This window comes from Pseudoliparis swirei, chromosome 9 (genome assembly GCF_029220125.1).
Source record: "Pseudoliparis swirei isolate HS2019 ecotype Mariana Trench chromosome 9, NWPU_hadal_v1, whole genome shotgun sequence".
Lineage (NCBI taxonomy): Eukaryota > Metazoa > Chordata > Actinopteri > Perciformes > Liparidae > Pseudoliparis > Pseudoliparis swirei.
Window position 1 is genome coordinate 27699737 of NC_079396.1, and position 22500 is coordinate 27722236.

The following is a 22500-nucleotide window of genomic DNA, read 5'->3' on the forward strand; positions in this document are numbered from 1 at the left end:
CTGGTGCTCAACACTTCCCCCGCAGGTAAAACGCCGCCACTGCACGACGCCTGCACTCCTTTGTGCCGGACCGAGGGAGGCCGCTCGTGAGTCGGCCGCTGGATCCTCCTTCAAAGATCCCACAAAAATGCCGATGGTCGATCAATATCTGCCGACTCGGCTCGTTTCTTGTTGTGTTGTTTTGTCGTCGCGGCCGGTCCGCTGTAACAACTTCAACCGCTTCGAATTCAGCGTAAACCATTCTTGTTTTTATACATATAAACGCACTATAAAATTCCATTTTTGTTTGTTGTTAAAATCTTTTTAAGTTTAATAATATCCTCTCAACTTAAACCATCAAATATTCCAACTTGTTAAGATAAGTTAAGATAAGATAATCCTTCATTTGTTCCTCAGTAGGGAATTTGCAGGATAACAGCAGCAGGTGCGCCGTATTAAAAAAATAAATAATAATAATAATACAATAGCAATTTTAAATATACAGACAGAATAAAACTATATACAAGCTAACAATTAACTGTATTTGCTAATTAAGATGTCTAAAGTGAAAAAAGTGACAGTTATGGTCATAGATAGGTAATTTAACCAATAAAGATATATATATATATATATATATATGCAGTGTAAGATTACATTTGTGTTTGTTATTAAAATCTTTTTAAGTTTAAGAATATTCTCTCAATTTAAACCATCAAATGTTGTAACTTGTTAAGATAAGATAAAATAATCCTTCTTTTGTTCCTCAGTTGGGAAATTACAGGATAACAGCAGCAGGTGCTCAGTAGTGAGCCTTAATTTAAAAAATAAAAATACAATAGCAATTTTAAATATACAGACAGAATAAAAGTATATACAAGCTAATAATTCACTGTATTTGTAGAAATATTCAAATTAATGTAAAAAATTTTTTTATCATTATTAATCGGTAATTTAACCAATAAATATATATATATATATACATGCATTATAAGATTGGATTTTTGTTTGTTATTAAAATCTTTTTAAGTTTAAGAATATTTTCTGAGCTGTTTAGAGTTAAAAAATAAGACATCGTTTGTCTCTTATGTCCATTTTTATCACCTAAAAAAGTAATAATACATGTATACATATATACAGTATATGTATATATATATATTTATATATATATATTTTACTAGATCATTTAAACACATCACGATGACGTAATGACTCATCTGCGCCAAATCGAATCTGTTTGCCAAACGGTGAGCGTTAAAAAAAGCATTTGTTGCTGAACCGAAGGGAACCTCCCCACGTTAGCCGTTAGCTCCTGTGATGCTGACGTCACTCGCTCTCCTCCCTCGATTGACCACACAAAACCTTAATTAATGATCTCCCGATAGCATTTTATTTTAGCGATCACCTGCGTGTTAACTTACTCTGAATGTACACTACCGGTCAAAAGCTTTAGAACAGCTCATTTCTCCAGTTTTTATTGAAATGTACATTTTAATTTCTCAATGTACTCTGAAAATAAAGCAGAGAGCAAATAAACAATTGAAGATAAAATAAATAACTCATGGAATGGTTTTGTTTAACAAGATGTAATCTAAATGTTTGACTCCTTATGCAGATATAACAGCCGAACACCCTCGTATAGCATTCCCTTTACAATGGAATTAAATATTGTTCAGAAAGTTCTTCTCGCTGCACGTCGTCAACTCATCACTTGCTTTCTGAAAAATGCATCTCTTTATAACTCAGTTTTTGGGAACCTAAACCTTCTTGTTTAACCTCTGGCAGTTTGCCGTTGACCTTTGCAGGGTTCGTACGGTCATGGAAAACCTGGAAAAGTCATTGAATTTTAAAATGTTTTTTTCCAGGCCTGGAAAAGTCATGGAAAAATCTTAAATCACAAAAGTTTTGGAAAAGTCCTGGAAATGTTGTTTTATTCACATGTTCATTTACGCCGAGTTTGAAATAATAAATGTGTTTTTGAAAGAACGACGCTCAAAATATAAGCCGGCATACGCTCTCATACTGGCGGCACAATTAATTTTTTTCCGCGTTGCAAGTGAACGCACCTTAACTAGAATGTTCGCTGGTCATTTGTTTAATTTAAGGTTTACTGTATGCTTTGGAATTCACAGTTTAAATACGAAATGTTCTCACTTTTTCATGTATAAACCGAGATTTCAGTTTGGTCATGGAAATTTGGTTTAAAGTCCTGGAAAAGTCATGGAAAAGTCCTGGAATCCCACCAAACACACGTAAATCCATTCCCGACATGACATTAAGCTTCACTCCACATTGGGGTTTAGGTTTATTTCTTTCTTTCTTTAACCCATATTTTTTAAGTTTAAAGGCAGAACACGAGATTTATGGAGTCTTTTTTTAGATTTTTTTTAGCACAGGCTTCATTGGATCGGTCTAAAGGTCAAAAGGGTGAAGAAAGGAATGTTACAGAACAGCGTGCAGGAAATTTAAACTATCTGAAAGGGAGGAGATGAATAAATGTCAGGAGGACCGTAGAGTATTTACGGTATTTAAGATGTTGAAAGATCTTAAAGATATTAGAATCGTGTGTTCCTCTCGTGTTTTAGGGCTTCTGAGATATTTATTTTTTTCATTCCATTTCCGAGTCGAGGTTTGTTGTGATGCCGTGCCGCCGCTGGGTCGCCATTGTTTTTATTCATGTTCATATCAGGGGATTTTCATATTTTGAGGGGAAACTACACTCAAAATGTGATTTTACCAATGTTCACTCTATTGGTAATGTAAGGGCACATATCTTAAGAAAGACAATATATGTATATGTTTTTTTGGGGGTTTCAAATTAAACTGAAAATAAAGTATAAACCTACATGTTTTTATTTATTATTATATTATTAATTCATTAATTTAAAGTTACTCGTAACCTCCTTGTGACTGAGCAGAAAGAAAGATTGTTTATTTACCGTGGTTTAATATTTATATCATATTTATTCACTAACAGCCAAAATGAGAACATTGCACTTAAAACAATTCACATTTCTAAACAAATTAAACGCTGATATAACTTTTTTATTTTTTATCCAAATGGCTCTCTTTTTTTTAAAGCCAATACTCTGAAGTTGACCGTGTGTCATTCTTTAAACTGCAGTCCCGGAGCCGGCCAGCAGGGCTTGGAAAGAGGTGCTGTCGGCCAGCTACAGCAGCTCCACCAGCGGCAACTGGAGCTGGGACGCCAGCGACCAATCGGTGCCCTCCACGCCGTCCCCGCCCCTCTCCAACGACGCCAGCAAGAACTTCCTGATCTCGTCCCGGGGCGACGACGTCATCGAGGACGCCGCGGAGAGCCCGCACTTCATGTTCGAGGACCCCATACCTCGGAAACGAAAGGTAAAGATGGAAGCGTAGACTTCTATACAACCAGAGGAGTCGCCCCCTGGTGGTCAGAAGGTGGAACGCAGCTTTAACACATGAAACATAGACTTCTATACAACCAGAGGAGTCGCCCCCTGGTGGTCAGGAGGGAAAATGCAGCTTTAACACATGAAGCATATACTTCTATACAACCAGAGGAGTCGCCCCCTGGTGGTCAGGAGGGAAAATGCAGCTTTAACACATGAAGCAGAGACTTCTAGACAACCAGAGGAGTCGCCCCCTGGTGATCAGGAGAATGCAGCTATAACACATGAAGCATAGACTTCTAAACAACCAGAGGAGTTGCCCCCTGGTGGTCGGGAGAGAGAATGCAGCTTTAACACATGAAGCATAGACTTCTATACAACCAGAGGAGTCGCCCCCTGGTGGTCAGGAGGGATAATGCAGCTTTAACACATGAAGCATAGACTTCTATACAACCAGAGGAGTCGCCCCCTGGTGGTCATGAGAGAGAATGCAGCTTTAATACACGAAGCAGAGACTTCTATACAACCAGAGGAGTCGCCCCCTGGTGGTCAGTAGAGAGAATGCAGCTTTAACACATGAAGCATAGACTTCTATACAACCAGAGGAGCCCCATGGTGGTCAGGAGAGAGAATGCAGCTTTAACACATGAAGCAGAGACTGCTATACAACCAGAGGAGTCGTCCCACTGAGCAGGCTCAGAATCTTCTCTAGTATTCGGCGAGTCCTCTTCCACTCTTTCGAATCTAAAGCCCAGAAACCGAAGCCGACACCGAGTGAAGAAACGTCTCCGTCTCTTTGTTGTTCCTCTCAAGTAAAAACACAATGGGGAATGTAAGCTTCACGTAGCTCGACAACCTCAGAGGATGGAGCGCGTTCCCTCCTCTTGAAGAGAGAAACACACCAGAACATCAGAGTGTTTTCCATCCCATAATTCAGTCTTTTCAGGGGGGGGGGGGGTTCATTCAGAGAGGGATGAACAGCCGGGACGGAACAAAACATTCAAGGTTCATCCCAAAAAATAAAAAAAGGACTCGGCAGGAAGTCGAGGAGAGGAGAGGAGAGGAGAGGAGGGAAGGGAAGGGGAGAGGAGTGGAGAGGAGAGGAGAGGAGAGGAGGGGAGAGGAGAGGAGGGGAGAGGAGAGGAGGGAGGAGAGGAGGAGGGAGGAGGAGAGGAGAGGAGGGAGGAGAGGAGGGAGGAGGGAGGAGAGGAGGGAGGATATGAGGGGAGGAGAGGAGGGAGGGAGGAGAGGAGGGGAGGAGGGGGGAGGGGGGAGGAGGGGAGGAGAGGAGAGGAGGGGGAGGAGAGGAGGGGGGAGGAGAGGAGAGAGGAGGAGGGAGAGGAGGGAGAGGAGGAGGGGAGGAGAGGAGAAGAGGAGGAGGGAGGAGAGGAGGGAGAGGAGGAGAGGAGAGGAGGGAGGAGAGGAGGGAGGAGAGGAGGGAGGAGAGGAGGGAGGAGAGGAGGGAGGAGGGAGAGGAGGAGGGAGGGAGGAGAGGAGGAGGGAGGAGAGGAGGAGGAGGGAGGGAGGGAGGGAGGGAGGGAGGAGGGAGGAGGGAGGGAGAGGAGGGAGGGAGAGGAGAGGAGAGGAGGGAGGAGAGGAGAGAGGAGAGGAGAGGACGGAGAGGAGAGAGGGGAGAGGAGGGGAGGGGAGAGGAGGGGAGGAGAGGAGGGGAGAGGAGGAGAGGAGAGGAGGAGGGGAGAGGAGAGGAGAGGAGGGGAGAGGAGGGGAGAGAAGAGCGCCACGCTGCAGATAAGCAGACAGGAAATGAAGTAGGAAGACGGAGGGAGGATTACACACACACACACACACACACAGGCCCTAACCCCTGACCCCTCAGAGGTGACATCACCTCTTCAACGGGCGAGTGCTCTAAACTCGGGTTAAAGTGGGTGTTCATTTTCTATTTTTAGTTCCTTTCCAAAAACGAGAGTTAATTGTCAAATAATCCGTTGTTTGTTGTTTGTTTGTAAACGGCTTCGGTAACCTTTGGCGTGATCTGTGGTCTCCACACGCGTGTGTTGGATCCCTCGTGTTTCACTGAAGAGGATCTCTGACTCGTGGTCTCACTGTCACGGCCGATAAGATGCGGGAGGATCACGCTCAGAGGTTTGTGATTTCCATCCGGTATTTAAAAAAGCTTCGCTGCGTCATCACAAGGAAGGCTCGTCGTGGGGGGAGGGGCACGCCCACAGTCCGGGCCTGCTGATTGGACGGCTGCCTGGCGCGAGAAAAAAACTGATTAAAAGATCAAAAAACACTCGATCCATCGACTCGCTCCGTCTCATGGACCCAGAGGAGAGTTTCATAGACCTCTTGTCACACAAAAGAGGATCGGAGGCGAGGAAGAGGTCAGCGTCGGGTCGACCTCGTCTCTGATTGGTGTGTCGGAGGTGGGGGGCGTGGCCTCGGGGTCGTCAGCAGAGTGGAAACACCTGAGCTCGTCAGCGACACCTGTTTCCCCCTCTTTTTAAACCCTCTCGGACCTCAGTGAGTTCTCTCTCTCCTCCCTGAGAATCTCCTTCGATCGACATTATGGTTTGTTGGCCGCCGCCGTGCGGCGCTCGTGTGGTTTGGGGGGTGGGGGCGGGGCTTTGAAGGTGTTGCATGGAGTCAGGTGAGGTAGATCACTCCCACCAGAGGGACTTCCACATTAGTTTTGGGGGTGGTGCGTCATCTCTTTTGGTGCGCTGCTGATTTTTCTCCTCGTGGTTCACCAGTTTAATTATAATGTAACTTTATTCTGAGTGAATGTTACGTTTACCTGACCAGGATTCAGTGAAATATGTGCTCTAATTACCTTGTGGTGCGTTCAGGCTCCATTCAGTGACAAGGGAAAGGTAAAATGTAGCGTTGAGACACTCTACTTCATGTCTTCACCGTGATATAAAATGGATATCGGAGAGTAATTGTGAGCGTTTACCCGATCTCCTTTTAGAATTACTGCGTCTTTAAAACTCTAAATTAAATGTGTTTTAATTAATAAAATGCAGTAATTTATTTCATCTAAATTGTTCGGGGGAAAAGTATATTTGAATTACTACAGAGCGCTTGACTCATAAATTCAATTAAAAGTAAACGGAGCGTTTGATTGGCTAATATACAGACTGTTTTTCGTTAAACTGGAAGAAGAATAAAAAATTTAATTGTAAAAAATGTGTTTGCCTTCATGTAAAACAAGGGAAACATTTTAAGATGTAGCTTTTGAATAATCTGTATCTTTAAATTTTTAATTACTTAAAAAATATTTTAACTGATTTGTCCTGCAGCTTAAAATGTCAGCGTCGCCTTTATTTAGTTTTGGCTAGAATGAAGAAGAGGGAGATTCTTCAGTCTAGTGATGGTGAAGAGTTTGGTTAGTTTTACCTTCTGTGTGAACTAAACTGATGGGTTTTTAAGCAGTGGAGACCTGTCAATCACCCTGTAGCCCCGCCCCTAAAGCACCCCCTAGAGACTGAGACATAAACTCAAGAGAAGTAGAGTCACTATATAGACTTCTATACAACCAGAGGAGCCCCCTGGTGGTCAGGAGAGAATGCAGCTTTAACACATGAAGCATGGACTTCTATACAACCACAGGAGTCACCCCCTGGTGGTCAGGAGAGAGAATGAGACTCAAACTGGCAGGGGGAAGAAGATATTTGCTCCCCGAGAGCTTGACTTAAAGGATTACTCGACTGACTCGTGTGTTTTTGGCCTTTCAGAATTCCATGAAGGTGATGTTCAAGTGCCTGTGGAAGAACTGTGAGCTGGTCCTCAGCACCTCCTTGGGGATCCAGAGACATGTCCGCTCCGCCCACCTGGGGTGAGTCCAGACTGAGAATTAATGTCACGCTTTACAGACTGTAGAAGACTTTAGATTCACCTCCTGTGTGGGTAGAGTGTACGCACACACACGCACACACACATACGTACACGCGGGGACCCGAACATACACACACACGTACACACGGGGGACCCGAACACACACTGGGACCCGCACGCACACACACACACACACACACACCGTCATCTAGACTAACTAAAAAATCTGAGTCTTCTCCAATTGGATATTTTAATTATCATTTTTTTGGCCTATATTCAAAACTATCACTTTTTACCAATTAGCTAAAGTATATTAGGCTCCAATATTTAATGTAGCTTGAAATGGTCAGTTGCACCTAAATTGCAAGGTCTAATCTTTTTGAGCTGGTCTTTGCCTCAAAATATTTACTTCACTAACTATTTATTCATTTGGAAATTAAAGTGTTTTGTCTTCCAGTCTATACAGAAGTCCTAATGACAGTTCGGTTTTTTTTCATAACTGCAGGCTTAGTTTTTCCTCTTTAAAGGTCTTTAAGCCTTCACTTGAGTAGACTTTCTCCACCGCTTCAGGGAAGTCGTGTTAAACTGTGATTTAGTGAAGTGGTAAAACAAGAACGGTGACTTTCATCTAGCCGCTCACCCATTGGCTGCTGGTTCAACTCGGTCGTATTAAGAACTAGATAACTCGTTGTTAAGTGGCCTATGAATTAAATGTGTAAATATTGTATTTTTTGTTGACTTTTCAGAAGTTGTTTGACTTATTTGTGCTCTGTAGCATTATGAAACTATTTACAGCAGTTTTTATAATTCTGTGGAAAAACAACACGGTCATAACAAAAAAAAATCTAAATAGTAATTATGATGATTTAATGTTTAATAATAAAAGCAAGAGGCAAAATAACGACTCCTGCTGTTAGTCCATGCAGTAGTTTAACCTCAGTTACAGTCGCTTCATCAAACTGGCGTTTACTGCCCCCTGCTGGTGGGAAGAGGAACAGCTACATGCACTCTTAAGGTCTGCTTTCAAATGCCATCACAATTATCCAAGTTGGAATTTTAAGATTTTTACTTTCAATGTTTTCAGTTTATTGTTATGGCTTGCATGTTTACAAGGCTTTTAAAGAAAAGTTATATATTTTAACAAATATAAAAATTCTGTTGACTAGATTAGCATGTTATTATTATATGCGTTAAGTATGATTTATTAACAATGTTCATATTTTTGATGACACAAATAATAAAAACTGTCTCGCTACATAAAAGTACAATTCTAAGTTGTGGCTCCTCCCCCTCACAGGCGCGGCAGCGACTCTGACTACAGCGACGGCGAGGAGGACTTCTACTACACGGAGATCGAGGTCAACATGGACAGCCTGACGGAGGGCCTGTCCAGCCTCACGCCCGCCTCCCCCACCACGTCCGGCCCTCCGCCCGTCTTCCCGCAGCCGCACTCCTCCAATGCCTACCCGCACGCCGCCAATGCCTACCCGCACGCCGCCAATGTCTACCCGCACGCCGCCAATGTCTACCCGAACGCCGTCCCGCACTCCCAGAACATCGCCGTGGCAGGGCCGCATGGCGCCCCCTCCCCCACACTGCTCAGCCAGTCGGCTCCCTCCACGCTCTACCACATCCAAACCGACCACGCCTACCAGGTAACACACACACACACTAGAATTATATTTATTTTCCTTTTTCTAAGGAATGCTCTCATTGGTTCCCGACCTTTTCTATCCTCAAACTCCTCCTTCCTGTACTTTTATCGGCAAAATACTGTGTATATAATATATATTCTGCGTAACTCATCAGTTTGAGAAAAAAAGATATCTAAAGAATATAACGTGTCAACATAAATGAAATTATTCTGTTTATTTTGACTTAACTAATCTGTGGAATTATTGGATGTTTAGCTCTGATTCTACAGAGATTATAATACACATGCAGCCTGAGTTTTATCTCACGTTAAAAGTAATTTATATATATAAATTACTTGTACACCACTGGTTATGTCGAGGAGACAAAGCAAAGTTCAAACTAAGAACGTCTAATACGTTTTTAATTCTTAAAAGATTTAATTATTAAATTCCTGTGTAGTTCTGCTTTGTGTATCTGCTCCTCGGCCTTCGTCTTTTCTCTTGTAACTGCACAAACTCGTGTTCGCTCCTCACTTTTTTGCCCTTGTAGGAGGAGAGAAGTGCTTTGTTTCAGATGGGGACAAGAAATACCGTTTGTGTTAAAGTCTAAAGCTTTTCAGACGCCACATTGAACTTTGTCTTTCTCCTCGTGTTGAAGGTCGTACAGCAAAAGTCCGCGTCTACGCAACGCTATTAACTTCATACACTGCATTAATGTGGAATAACAGTTTTTATGAAGAAGAAAAACGAATATATTTTGATAATTGAATAATTAATTTATATACATTTGTATTTCCTCCTACCTTAAATGCTTTTGACGATGTCCGATATTTCAAAGGCAGTAATTGATAAGTCGTGTTGAAAGATGCTTTTCCTCTTCCAGGGGGCTCGGGGGCGGAGCACCGGAGAAAGGCGGCAGCCGGCGGCAGCAGCAGCAGCCAATGCTTCAGTGACTCCGCCTCCTAAATCAAATTCAGGAACCAGGTATGTAGAGGTCTCATTGGGTTAGGATGTATGTAGAGGTCTCATTCAATTTATTTGTATAGCCCAATTTCACAAATTACAAATTTGTCTCGGAGTGCTTTACAATCTGTACACATAGACATCCCTGCCCCAAAACCTCACATCGGACCAGGAAAAACTCCCAAATAACCCTTCAGGGGGAAAAAAAGGGAAGAAACCTGCAGGAGAGAACAGAGGAGGATCCCTCTCCAGGATGGACAGAACAATAGATGTAATGTGTACAGAAGGACAGATTTAGAGTTAAAATACATTCAATGAATGTGACAGAGTGTATGAATAGTTCATAGTAGGCATATTCCACGATGGAGACCTCCACGATCCATCAGGCAGATGGCGGTGGGGAGGAGGAGTGGGCGGAGCCTCAACAGGACAGTGGCGTAGTCAGGAGCAGGAATTCCACGACCCAGACCTCGATGATCCATCAGCAGATAGGATCTATGCCGTCTCATAGGGTCCGATGACGCCATGAGACGTGAAGTCAAAAGGACTCCGGGGAGAAAGCAGAGTTAGTAACGTGTGATTGAGAGATGAAAATTCATCCTTAAGGAGAGAAAAAAGAGGAGATAGGTACTCAGTGCATCCTAAACGTCCCCCGGCAGCTATAAGCCTATAGCAGCATATCAAGGGGCTGGACCAGGTGAACCTGATTCAGCCCTAACTATAAGCTCTGTCAAAGAGGAAGGTCTTCAGTCTACTCTTAAACGAGGTGACTGTGTCTGCCTCCCGGACTGAAGGTGGAAGCTGGTTCCATAAAAGAGGAGCTTGATAACTAAAGGCATTGGGTTGGGATGTATGTAGAGGTCTCATTGGGTTAGGGTGCATGTCTCATTGGGTTAGGGTGCATGTATAGGTCTCATTGGGTTAGGGTGTATGTAGAGGTCTCATTGGGTTAGGGTGCATGTCTCATTGGGTTAGGGTGTATGTAGAGGTCTCATTGGTTGAGGGTGTATGTAGAGGTCTCATTGGGTTAGGATGTATGTAGAGGTCTCATTGGGTTAGGATGTATGTAGAGGTCTCATTGGGTGAGGGTGCATGTCTCATTGGGTTAGGATGTATGTAGAGGTCTCATTGGGTGAGGGTGCATGTCTCATTGGGTTAGGATGTATGTAGAGGTCTCATTGGTTGAGGGTGTATGTAGAGGTCATGTTTTTCAATGCCTGTGTGCGTGTCCTCACGCCGTTGTATCTGTCGTTGCCAAGGAAACCCCGTGGGGATGCGAAGAAGTGCCGTAAGGTGTACGGCATGGAGAAGAGAGACCTGTGGTGCACCGCCTGCCGCTGGAAGAAAGCTTGTCAGAGATTCAACGACTGATCCGGCGCCGCCTTCCAGAGTCCGTGAGACGAGGGCGTCCTAACTCGGACCCACGGATGAAGGTGGACTCTTCCACATAGGGAGGGGGGAGGAGGAGTGGGAGGGGCTTATGCAGGTTGGGAGACTTTTTTTTAAGGCTGAAACTCTTTTATTGTTCACAGCCTCAGTTGAAGGCGATGTTTAAGGATTACAGATGAGCTTCTTTTTTTGGGGTATAATGTTCACTATAGGAGCATCACATAGCTACTGTTATGGGTTGAATCATTACTTTTATTTTACAGTATATATCGGTTTTTCACTTTCTCTTTCAACATTTCTCGCGTCGCTGTCTTCCGCAGCTTCCTGGAAACAGACTTATGTTGAACTACACATTGTTTAATATCTACTTCCTCTTCATTAAGCAAACTTCAGCACAGCCGGCTAACTCCAAAAAAAAAAAAGTTTCCCCTCGACTTTGCATAATTTTTAAACAAAATTTGAAAAATGTTCACGATGCATATGAATCATCTCTCGAGACCTTGATGAAAGAAGTCGTGTTTTCTCATCTCTGAAGCAGAGCGTTCGTCTATTTTACAGAGTTGATCTTCAGCAGGTTGAACGTCGCTTTGTGGTTGTTTTTTGGTTCTTTGACCGCCGGCTCTCAAAGGGATAGTTTCTCACAATAAGATCTCTTAAAGGTTGTTTTATGAATAAGCTCTCTTAAAGGGATAGTGTCCACCATGAGGAACTTTTTTAACATCGTGCCAGACGGATGATCGTCTGTGAAGAATGTCGCTTGTACAACGACTTTGTGATAAATCTGGCTTTTTAATTCATTACCTTTTTTTAAAAATAGAGGCGCATTATTAGATGACGTCATAGGAAACAAGACTCTATACTGTCTTTTTATTATTAGAAGTGTGCTTTTTCTTTTTTACATCCAGAATCTTTTGCTCTGTTAACATTTGGAGAAAAAAGTTATCTGAAGTTATAATCCCCTTTTTTAACTTTTTTTTGTACTTTTTAGAAGTGGCCTCAAAATAAAATGTCCAGGCTGCTTTTTCCTATCTTTAGAGGAAATATTATTAGATAAAAAAGATTTGTCATAGTTTAGAAGTTGTAATTTGTTTTTTTATTCCCTGTATTTTAAGAGCAATATTTCCCAAAATAAAATGATAATGTTGCCCATTTATTACCTTTTTGCTTTTCTATAAATTTTAAAATTGTACCACAATGGGGGGGAATAAAATGGAAAAGCTTGGATTAATTTACAGTGAAAGAAGTCGTCTTGTTGTTCTTTGGTCCCCGACCGAAAACTGTTGTGATGATGGTAAAATACATAACTACACATCAGTATTCATATTATCGTTAAATTCCCTCTTCAGTAAAGTCATTTACTTGTTCTGAAGCTTTTCAAGTTTACATCACGCTTCCCCTGAAACAAGTAACTCAATTATTAATAACAAATCACAAGTTTGCCTCATCTTGACTTTCAGTCTTAAACATCTGTCATCAGATTCCATTTCTAGAGATCAGATATACTATTAGTCCCAGTGGGGACATTCAGGATTGGATTTGGCGTTGGATTGATTTCTACGCATTTAAGTTTTTAAAAAGAGAAATAATAACATCTGTAAATGGATTTTATTCTAAAAGTTTCTTAAACTTCAACGAGGAGAACGAAAAAGATAAACTGAATTTTAAATTGCTTTTTGCTAAAATGTTTCTATTCATGGCCGTTGTCCACCGATGCTTCACTGCCTTGGTGCCTTTGAGCAATACACCATTGTTCTCCTTAAAGTCGTCTGAGTCTCTTAATTGCCTTTTTTGCCGACCTACACGTTATTGCAGCTGGATGCAGCTATCTCCGGTTCTGGGCGTGCAAACCCTCCGGTCTCTCTCTCTTTTAGGATCGCCACGATTTAGTCGCCGGTGGTTTTTCGACGGGACCTTAAGGAAACTGTTCCAGACGTCCACGAGGACGTGGAGGTTGAATGTTTGTACTTTCATTGGCGAGTCGGTGCAAAAATAAAACTTTGACTTGATGGGTTTGAGGGAAAGTTTGACGACGTTACTTTTTGTGCATAAAGGGAACCGGAAGGCTTTTTTTTTTCTTTTTTTCCAGTTCTTATCTTGTAAGATTCTTTTAACAATAGTTGCTCTGAATATTTAGCTATAAGTTGATTGAGAAGCTAAAGTGAACATAAAACTGATTATATCGTGCAGCTTCGCGGCATAGAAGAAAAAACCTCAATGTAAACATACAAAAACATATATTTTTAATTTCTGGCTAGTTCCTTCTTGCATCCTGATGTTTTCTCGTCTGTTACTCTAATACTTTGGCCTGTCGCCACACTGCTCCTATCAAAACGCAGCCATGCAGTATTTTATTCATTTTTGTGCAATGAAATGATTTTCATCTCTGTTTGTCGTCGGTCTCTAGGGCGGCAGAAGCGTCAAATGTTGCTGTGACGATGTGCTGTTAGTGACGCTACGCTGTTACCGACAACGACGCGCTGTTGGTCACGCTGTGCTGTTATCGTGACGTTGCACTGTTAGTGACAACGCCCTGTTATTGCAACGATGCGCTGTTATCGTGACGTTGGGCTGTTGGTGATGACGCGACGACGGATAAAGTTGCGACCTCTGAAGACGATCGTTATCCGGATCATTCCAACTGCCGACTCTTGACCGTTTCCCGCCGGCTTTACTCGGGTCTCACCAAAGCCTTTTCACTCAGTATATTAAGCTAAACTAAACCCTTAAAATGTGCATAAAAACACACAAAAAAGCCTTCACTTTTATTTCCACCATTTTAGTATTTTTTTCTCTCCATCACTTGCCGCTTTCGTGACTGTTTTGACATGTTTTTAATATTTTCTTTCAGTTCTAATCGTGTGCAAAGCCAACAGATCTTCCAAATGAAATGTAATGTAACGCATTGCAACGGCAGCTCCTCAGCGCTCTGCTTCGGCGACTGTGCTCCGTTTGACCTTTGACCCCGCTGTGGTGTTATTCTAGTTTTTACTGAGCCTTAAACTGGCTGCTGTGAAAATGAACTTGTGCTTGTTTTCTCGTTGATTTCAATTAATTTTGTCTGAATTTGATATTTTGCATGTCTAGCATCCTTTTTTTTCTCCTTTCTTTTTTTTGGGTGGGAGATAAAACACAAAGGTTTTAATTGTAAAATGTCTTCCGGTTCAGTAACGGATGACCCGGGGCTGATGTGTGTTAACGCTCGTTGCAGCGCTGTTGACGTCAGCCTCGGGTCGTCACTGGAGGGCAAGATTTCTCCCGTGTGTGTGTGTGTGTGGACTCTTGGACTGCACTCGACGAATATCTGAATGTGAACGTCAATCCTGAGGTTGATGACCGCGTTGTGTGATCTGTAATGACGGGAAGAAAATAAACCTGAATGGAAGAAATCTGCCGTCGGCTTTCATTCATCTTTTTTCTTGTGCAGTAACGCTGAGTGCAGGATGTTTACACACGGTCCGTACGGTCATGGAATTTTAAAATGGTTATTTCCAGGCCTGGAAAAGTCATGAAAAAAACTTAAATCCTAAAAGTTTTGGAAAAGTCATGGAAATGTTCTTATATTCACATGTTCATTTACGCAGAGTTTGAAATAATTAATTAGTTTTCTTAAAGAAAGACGCTCAAAATATAAGCCAACATACGCTCTCAATACTCTAAATTTTCTAAATTGTTCATGTTTATACTGAGATGTCAGTTTGGTCATGGACATTTGGTTTCAAGTCCTGGAAATCCATTGGTGAAAATGTGTAAGAACCCTGTTTATAATCTTCCACAGAATGAAATGCAAATTCTCGGTTTTGTCCACGTCGCCCTCTAGTGGTCAGCAGTCGTCACGACCACACGAGTCCCCCAGACAGTAAAAATAAAGACATTGCACACGCGTGTCACTTCTTTACAGCAGCAACTTTCAAAATTTATTGAGACTTGATTGGTTTTTGCAAATAAAAAGTCAAGCTAATTCTTCCACTACACATGAAGTCAGAAAGAGGCTTTTTGCACGGCCGCCGGCCCCGACATCGAGAACAGGAGGCTCGTGGTTGGCTGTAAAAATGTTTAACCGAGAAAAAAAAATTCTAAACAAAATAATCTGCACAAGAGCACTTTTAAAAATCTGCCCGAAAACCAAATAAACATGTAAAAACAGGAGGGTTTTTTTTTTCTTCATTATTTAACACTTTTTGTTACAAACACAAGTTTATGATAATCAGCAATATAAAGTCAGTATCATATTGAACAATATTCCCAATGAAAATAAACAACCTCGAGCTTCAAGTGGTTTTTTTACAAATCAAAAGACCCTCTGAAACTCGAGAGAAAATAAATAATATATATAGTAAATATAAATTCATATATATATGAAGGTATACACGCATCACTCTTAGTAGAAGAACACAATCCAAAGTAAAAAGCGCCACATTTTTTGAAATATAATATAGATATAAACCCATATCTATGGCTTTGTGATTTGCACGTGAGTCAAGCTAAGCAGCTAAATGAGGATTGCACTGTGTACACGTTTTGAGATTACCCATAATTCATCTGCGGGAGAGCAAACGGTTCCAGTTTTTGCATCGTGTGGAATGAGACGGTCTGTGTGCCAAAGACGCTTCGCTTTGGTTTTTGGACGGAATGAGCACGGGCATGCAGTTAAAAGACCACAAGAATCGGGGGGGGGGGGGGGGGCACGAAAGGTCACCGGCACGAAAGGTCACCGGCACGCGGCGGGAAGGAGGATCCAGTCGCCTCGGCACAATTTGTTATATCATCGATTTTCTTTTTTTGCGCCTCTTCGCCCATCACCTTCGGATAATCTCTATCCGTGCGACGCAAACGCACAAACACAGACACACACTCACACACACACAGACACACACACACGTTCGCAAGCACGCGGGGTGAAATGTCATTGAGGCACATTTTTTTTTGAGGGGTCGATGGCGGATTTTTTTTTTTCCGTGTTTTATTTTTCCTGAAGTACAACCCGGCGTGAGGAAGAGGACGTACAGTACGGGTCGCGAGTAGAAAGAGATCAGTGGGGGGGGGGGCGGGGGGGCGGCGTCACACATACATCCAGATGTCACTTAGTGGCCCCAACAGGACAGGTCACAGGCTCCTCCCACACCTACCATAGACATTCATTTTTTTAAATCCCAGTCTTTCACCTTTTTATTTTATTTGTTCTTACTACCCAAAAATGATGTTTTTTGGTCGAAAGAAAAAAAACACAAATAAATAAAAAATAAAGACAGTTACCAGACGTGAAGAAAAGCGTCACAAATCAAACTCGGTGGAGGTCAATGGGAGGTGCGGTCTATGGCAACGACGTGTTTTCCCAGAGTAACGTTCCCTCGTTTGTTTTTTAGAATTAGTATTATTTATTTTTTCATATATATATATATATTTTAATAATATATTCCAGCCGGCGAACAGAACCGCAGCGACGCAGTTTCTTTCTTTTGTGCGTCCGCGTTTGTGCAGATTGATTGTGTGTCGAGCGCGAGGAACTAAAAGAACAAACATCTGCTCGGCTTTTAAGACGCCATCTTGAAAAAGCTTCTTCATGGTCACAAAAATAAAACATGTGCACTTACATTTTTTTTTCCTTCTTTTTTTAAAAACTGTGACAAATAGTGAAAGAAATGATAAAAAATAACGATTTAAATAAATAATTTTTTTTTAAACCCACAACAAAACCACTACAATAAAATCCATTCTCCCCCCCCAAAAAAAGCACCTACACACACACAGTGAAACGAAAGCACTTCATGTATACCAGGTACTCGATTGTTTTTGGTTCCATATAAATCCATTTGTGTACATTAGTGATGCAAAAAGCGTGTGCTGAATATATGTCTCAATCAATATCTAACAGAGAAGTGTGACGGTGCAGTTGAGGGTTTTTAACTCCTCCCCTTTTGATAAAAAAACGAAGCAAATACGACAAAAAGCGTAAACAGGCACGATAAGAGGTCAATAAAAAGCCGTATGGCTTGCTGTCCACAACAAGGCAAAGTATAAAAGCTCCTCTTATACAAGATAGAAAATATCAACACACAAAAAAGAACACGATAAAGCTTAGCATCCAGCACTCATTAATAATAATACTAATTAATAATAGTAACATCAACAGTAATCATTGATAATCATAATAATGAGACGTCTGCCTCACTTCAATTGTCAATAACATGAAAACGTGGAAATAATCGTAAAGAAATCAATAAAGACTTTGTATATATTTGTTGGGACACTCAAACATTCTTGCGTACAAACAACCCCCCCCCCCCCCACACACACACACACACTCAAAGAAAGAGGGAGGGAATGACTTCTCCCCCCCCCCAAAAAAAGAATCTGGAAATCCACAAGAAGAGCGTTTTTCAATAAATAGCCGTTAAACGAAACAAATCAATATCACACTCTTTTTTACGAATATCAAACTCGGAAATGTTCAAACGCGACTTTAGATCGTCTTCTTTAAAACGTACGAAAGACCGAGAAAAGAACCAACGATGCATATTCTGTACGGAGGAACCGGAACGACTTCACGCGACTCGGAGGAAAAAAAATACCAAACAAAGAAGGCCGCTCCTCGTGTCCGGCGTCTCACCACCAGGGGGCGACGTGGAGCCGCTGTTCATCGTCCTCCAAAAATACAAGGAAGCAGGAAGTGACCTCTCTGCCCCTCCCCCCCCCCCTCCTATAAAATCCTATGTACATCCGTCAAACCCTCCGGTGTTGATTCTTGGATTGGATCGATAGAAACCGCGTGGGGGGGGGGGGGGACTCGAGAAGATAAAAAGATGAAGGGCGCCCCCCCCCCCCAACCGAAAACAGGCATTGGCTATATGTGTATAAACACGAAGCTGCACAAAGACTCAGTGTTCTGATGCGGGGATAACAGTCAGGCGGACGTGGGCGTGTCCTTAAAGGTAGGCGCGGTCAGCGAGTCGTTCGGGTACGTAAAGATCGGGATCCCACAAAAAATGTAAACCGCGGGGGTCCGGGGCTTCGATCGGAGTCGGCCGTCATTAAAGTGCAAGTCTGTGGCAGTGAGGACGCGTCGCCGCCGTGGCTCCTCCCACACGACGGCGACGCTTTTTGCAATAGATTCAGACTCCTCCCCTTTTTTTGCGCTCGGAGAGAGAGAGAGAGAGACACTTTCCCACTAGAAACATTACAGCCGAGGTGGAACCAAGACCCCCCCCCCCTCCCCCGCCACACACCGTCAGTGATCCTCGGTTTCCATGGTGATTGTGATGGCAAAAAACGCACAAAGTCGCAGACCGAGTGTCGGCCGCGCGTCCTCGTTGATTCCTGTTGTGACGGAGTAGAAAAACTACAGGACTCTGGCCTGAACCCCCGAGAACAAAAACACACAAAAACACACAAAAACACAAGAAACACAAAAAACACAAAAAACACTGCATCAGAAGTAAAAGGAGGTAAGCAGAAAAAAGCCTCGCCCTCCATCTCTTCACCGCCTTTCTTCTTCCTCTTCTTCTTTTTCCGCGGCGGTCAATGTTGTGTGCGTGTGTGCGTGTGCGTGTGTGTGTGTGTGTGTGTGAGATCATTGTCGTGCAGTCACCCCACAGCGGTTTCCATCCAGAGGACCGGCCGGCCGGCGGGGGGCCGGCGGGGGTAAAGCGCCCCGAGGGGCCGCAGGAGATCTTCAGAGACGTTTCGGGATCCGCCGCCGTCTAGGAGATCCAGGCGAAGTCCCGCTCGCTCCCGTTCTGCTGCTCGCCGTCCGGCGCCGAGGAGTCGCTCTCCTCCTTCTCGGCGTCCCGGCGCCCGGCCGCCGTCCCCGAGTCGTCCTTCCACTTGCCTCCTCCGTCCTCGTCCCCTTCGGCCATCATCTCCTCGTCGCCGTCGCACTCCGCCTGGTCGTCGTGGAAGCGGTCGCCGGGGTACAGCTCCTCCTCCGGGGAGATGTCGCCGCCCACCTCGCCGTTGTGGTCCAGCAGCGCCGCCATGCCGCGGCCGGAGCAGTCGGCGCAGACGCCGTGGCGCCGCGAGCCGTGCTTGATGCCGACGCTGGCCGCCGACATGAAGACCCGGCTGCACACTTTGCACACGTACTTCTTGTCTTTGCTGTGGACCTGTGGGGAAGACACGCCGCTGTCACTGCCCCCTGCTGGCCAACCGCGGGGTGGCAACTAGCTTCCTGTATGTGCGGCACGCCCATTCAGACTATAAAGGTATATATTATATATTATAATGTTATGAACACAATAACATATACTATATATTATAAACACAATATTATATATTATAATGTTTATAATATATGTTATTGTGTTCATAACATTATAATAACCAATAACATATATTATATATTATAATGTTATAAACACAATAACATATATTATATATAATAATGTTATGAACACAATAACATATATTATATATTATAATGTTATGAACATATATATGTATATTATATATATATATATAAATAAATACATATATAAATAAAAATATATATTATATAAATATATATATTATATTAATGTTATGAACCCAAACAAGAGGGCGTTACATGTTCAGACGTGTGTGGGACGTCCTCAACAAGTATAAAGCAGAACTAGTGGTTAGTTGTTAACTGTTTCCATGGAGTAGAGCCACACAGATAAGCTCCGCCCCCTCTAAGCCACGCCCCTCGCACGAACGAAGCGAAAATCCACAAATGGTTTAAGCGAGTAAACTCACGCGAGTAAAGCGTCGACGACATTCGGTTTACGCGCTTTTGGCGTGAACGCGGCTTCGCGGCGTCGCTAGAATGCTAAACGCGTGGCCACGCCCACTCTCGAGACAGGGAGCGCCTGTCGCTTTAAGGAAACGGTCCTCACCAGGGTGTGCCTCTTCATGTGCTCCCTCCGGGTGAACTTCTTGCCACAGATCTCACACGGGTACGGCCGCTCGCCGGTGTGGGAGCGCATGTGTCTCTTCAGGATGCACTGGTGCATCGCCGAGAAGCTGCAGTACGGGCACTTGAACTTTTTACGGATCACTGTGAAGTCGTTCACTGTGGGGATAGAAAGGGGGGGGGGGGGGGGGGAGAGAAATAAAGGATTAGTGTTGAACCGAAGCTCTTTTAAATAAACGGAGACGTCACTTTTTTGGGTTGTTACATTTAATTAAGCGGCGTGGTCTGGAGATGTACCATGAAATCCCCATGGCCACCCCAATGGCAGACAAAGCTACAGTTGCCCTGGCAACAGCGCTTCCTTCATACTAAAGCAATAAAGGCATAGAGATATTATAAACACACACACACACTCACACACACACAGCCTGCCTTAGTTGCTCTAGAGGGTCTCTGCTTTGGAAACACAGACACAAGAAGGCCGAGGGGAAGTGAAACCACACAGAGACACAAAGGGGGGCGTCGGCAACGACATTTACATCCAACACTGAGGTTAATATCGCGTCCTAATCTTACGTATAAACCAATTATCTCTTAAGCCTGGACTTGAAGGGTAGTTAACCCAGGTGAACAGTGTGTGTGTGTGTGTGTGGAGATCTATCTTTGTGAGGACACACTCATTGACATGGTGCTCACCCTCAACTCTTTCCCTAACCCTGACCTCAAAACTCAGACTTCACACGCAACCATTGAACAAGTGACGGTCAGACAAAAATGTCCTCGCTTTCCAAATATTTCAAAACTTGTTTCGGTTCCCACGATGTAGCAGGTACAAGAACGTTCACATCGCCATCATCACACATTAACTTCCATTCATTTCCTGAAGACTTATCCTAACCCTAGCCACCAATCTAATCCTAACCCGAACCCGAACATGAACATTAAAAAAACCTTAAAAACCAAGTCTGAAGGTGAAAGTTTGGCCCAGCCAAAATGTCCTCACTTTGTTGAAAGTACAAGACTACACACACACACACACACACACACACACACACACACAGTTACACATTGACTTCCTTTCATTTCCCTGGTGACATACCCTGAACCTAAAGCTAACCACATCTTAACTTTAAACCAAATCTGTTCCCTAAAACTGTCCCCAAAAGAACGACATGGTCCCCACAATGTCAGTAATACAAGCGCATGTGTGTGTGTGTGTGTGTCAGAAACTTTACAGCACAGTGTAATGGCCGAGAGCGATCAGGGCTGGGTTCACGAGCACACAAGCACAACACGGCGGCTGCAGATAGAGGAGGGGGTCAAACACACGGCTCGGGGGTCACGAGCCTTAAAGTGATACGACATAATTACCTCCATCTGCAGATCGACCTCTGCTCTGAGTAAACTCTCCACGGCACAAAAACATGCAAAGCACACGTCAACTGCACAATTAGGATTCACATATTGTCCTGTTTTTGTTTTTTTGGAGAGCGTCAAAATGGAAGAAAAAAAAGAAAAGTAAGTTTAACGAAGACGAGACGCAGAAACAAGACGTAAAGAAATAAAGACATCGGAGACGTTTTGTTTCCATCACAGTTTAATTCATCACGGCGTTTAAAAACTCCAAGCGTATAAAAGTACACACAACGTGTGTTTGAGGAGAAGATAGAATAATCTACACACAATAAAACGGAGAGTAAACAGAAGTACGTTCAGCCCTTTTTCTTCAGCGGACTCCTCTCACCTGAGTGGGTTACCTGAGAGATGAGGGGGGGTTGGCATGTTGGGAGACCCCCCCCCCCTCTGCGTATCTCAAGTGGGCGGAGTCAGCCACATGTCTGGGTTTATTAGCCGCCGCGGCGTTTTGGCAGAACTCGGTGTGATTTTACATTAGCGGCGGGTTTTCGGCGGCAGTGTTCGCGACGATTTTCGATATCACGCAGCTTCTGCAAAAAAAAGAAAAAAACTCCACCCAAGCGTTTCCAGCCGCTCCGTCAATCCTCTCCTCCTTTTTACCCCACGTTGCCTCACAACCACACCGCCATGTGCTTTACAATATTATTAAGAAAACATTTAATTAATTAAAGTCGAAGAAAAAACATTTAATTATTTAAAGCGTAGGTAAATTATAAACGTATATTAATTATAACATTTAAATAAATATAATATTAAATATAATATATATATATAATGTATTAGTACTGTTTAAATAATTATAATTATTTTAAAAAACTGAAATTTAAAAAATGTATTCGACATATTATATGTATACAATACTAAATATACATTAATAACGGAGACAAAATATTTTTTTAAATAGTAACAATTTTGAAATAATAATAATAATACCTGTTTGCAATTCCTTTGAAAAGAATTAATTAAACAATAATAAATAAAACAGCATCTGCCCTCTTTTAAACCAGATAGCGGTGTGGTGGTGAGGCAAGGTGGGGTACGTGGGGTACCCACTTCAAGATGGAGAGGTCAGGGAGGTTGA

At 43.0% G+C, this 22500-nt stretch overlaps 2 protein-coding genes across 2 annotated transcripts in view; one reads left to right on the top strand and one right to left on the bottom strand.

Moving 5' to 3' along the window:
* Nucleotides 1-14528, top strand: part of slc2a4rg (SLC2A4 regulator) — a 33172-nt gene extending 18644 nt beyond the window's left edge. Inside the window, exons 3-8 of the mRNA XM_056422546.1 lie at nucleotides 1-25; nucleotides 3101-3339; nucleotides 7052-7152; nucleotides 8449-8806; nucleotides 9669-9769; nucleotides 11008-14528. The exon at nucleotides 1-25 is cut by the window's left edge and continues 70 nt beyond it. Of these exons, the coding sequence (XP_056278521.1) occupies nucleotides 1-25; nucleotides 3101-3339; nucleotides 7052-7152; nucleotides 8449-8806; nucleotides 9669-9769; nucleotides 11008-11119 (936 nt within the window). The 3' untranslated portion in view covers nucleotides 11120-14528. The remainder of the gene's footprint in view (nucleotides 26-3100; nucleotides 3340-7051; nucleotides 7153-8448; nucleotides 8807-9668; nucleotides 9770-11007) is intronic.
* Nucleotides 14529-15021: 493 nt separating this feature from the next.
* zbtb46 (zinc finger and BTB domain containing 46) overlaps nucleotides 15022-22500 on the bottom strand; it is a 49825-nt gene continuing 42346 nt past the window's right edge. The window contains exons 5-6 of the mRNA XM_056422565.1: nucleotides 19987-20162; nucleotides 15022-19236 (exon numbers count right to left, since the gene is read on the bottom strand). Of these exons, the coding sequence (XP_056278540.1) occupies nucleotides 18835-19236; nucleotides 19987-20162 (578 nt within the window). The 3' untranslated portion in view covers nucleotides 15022-18834. The remainder of the gene's footprint in view (nucleotides 19237-19986; nucleotides 20163-22500) is intronic.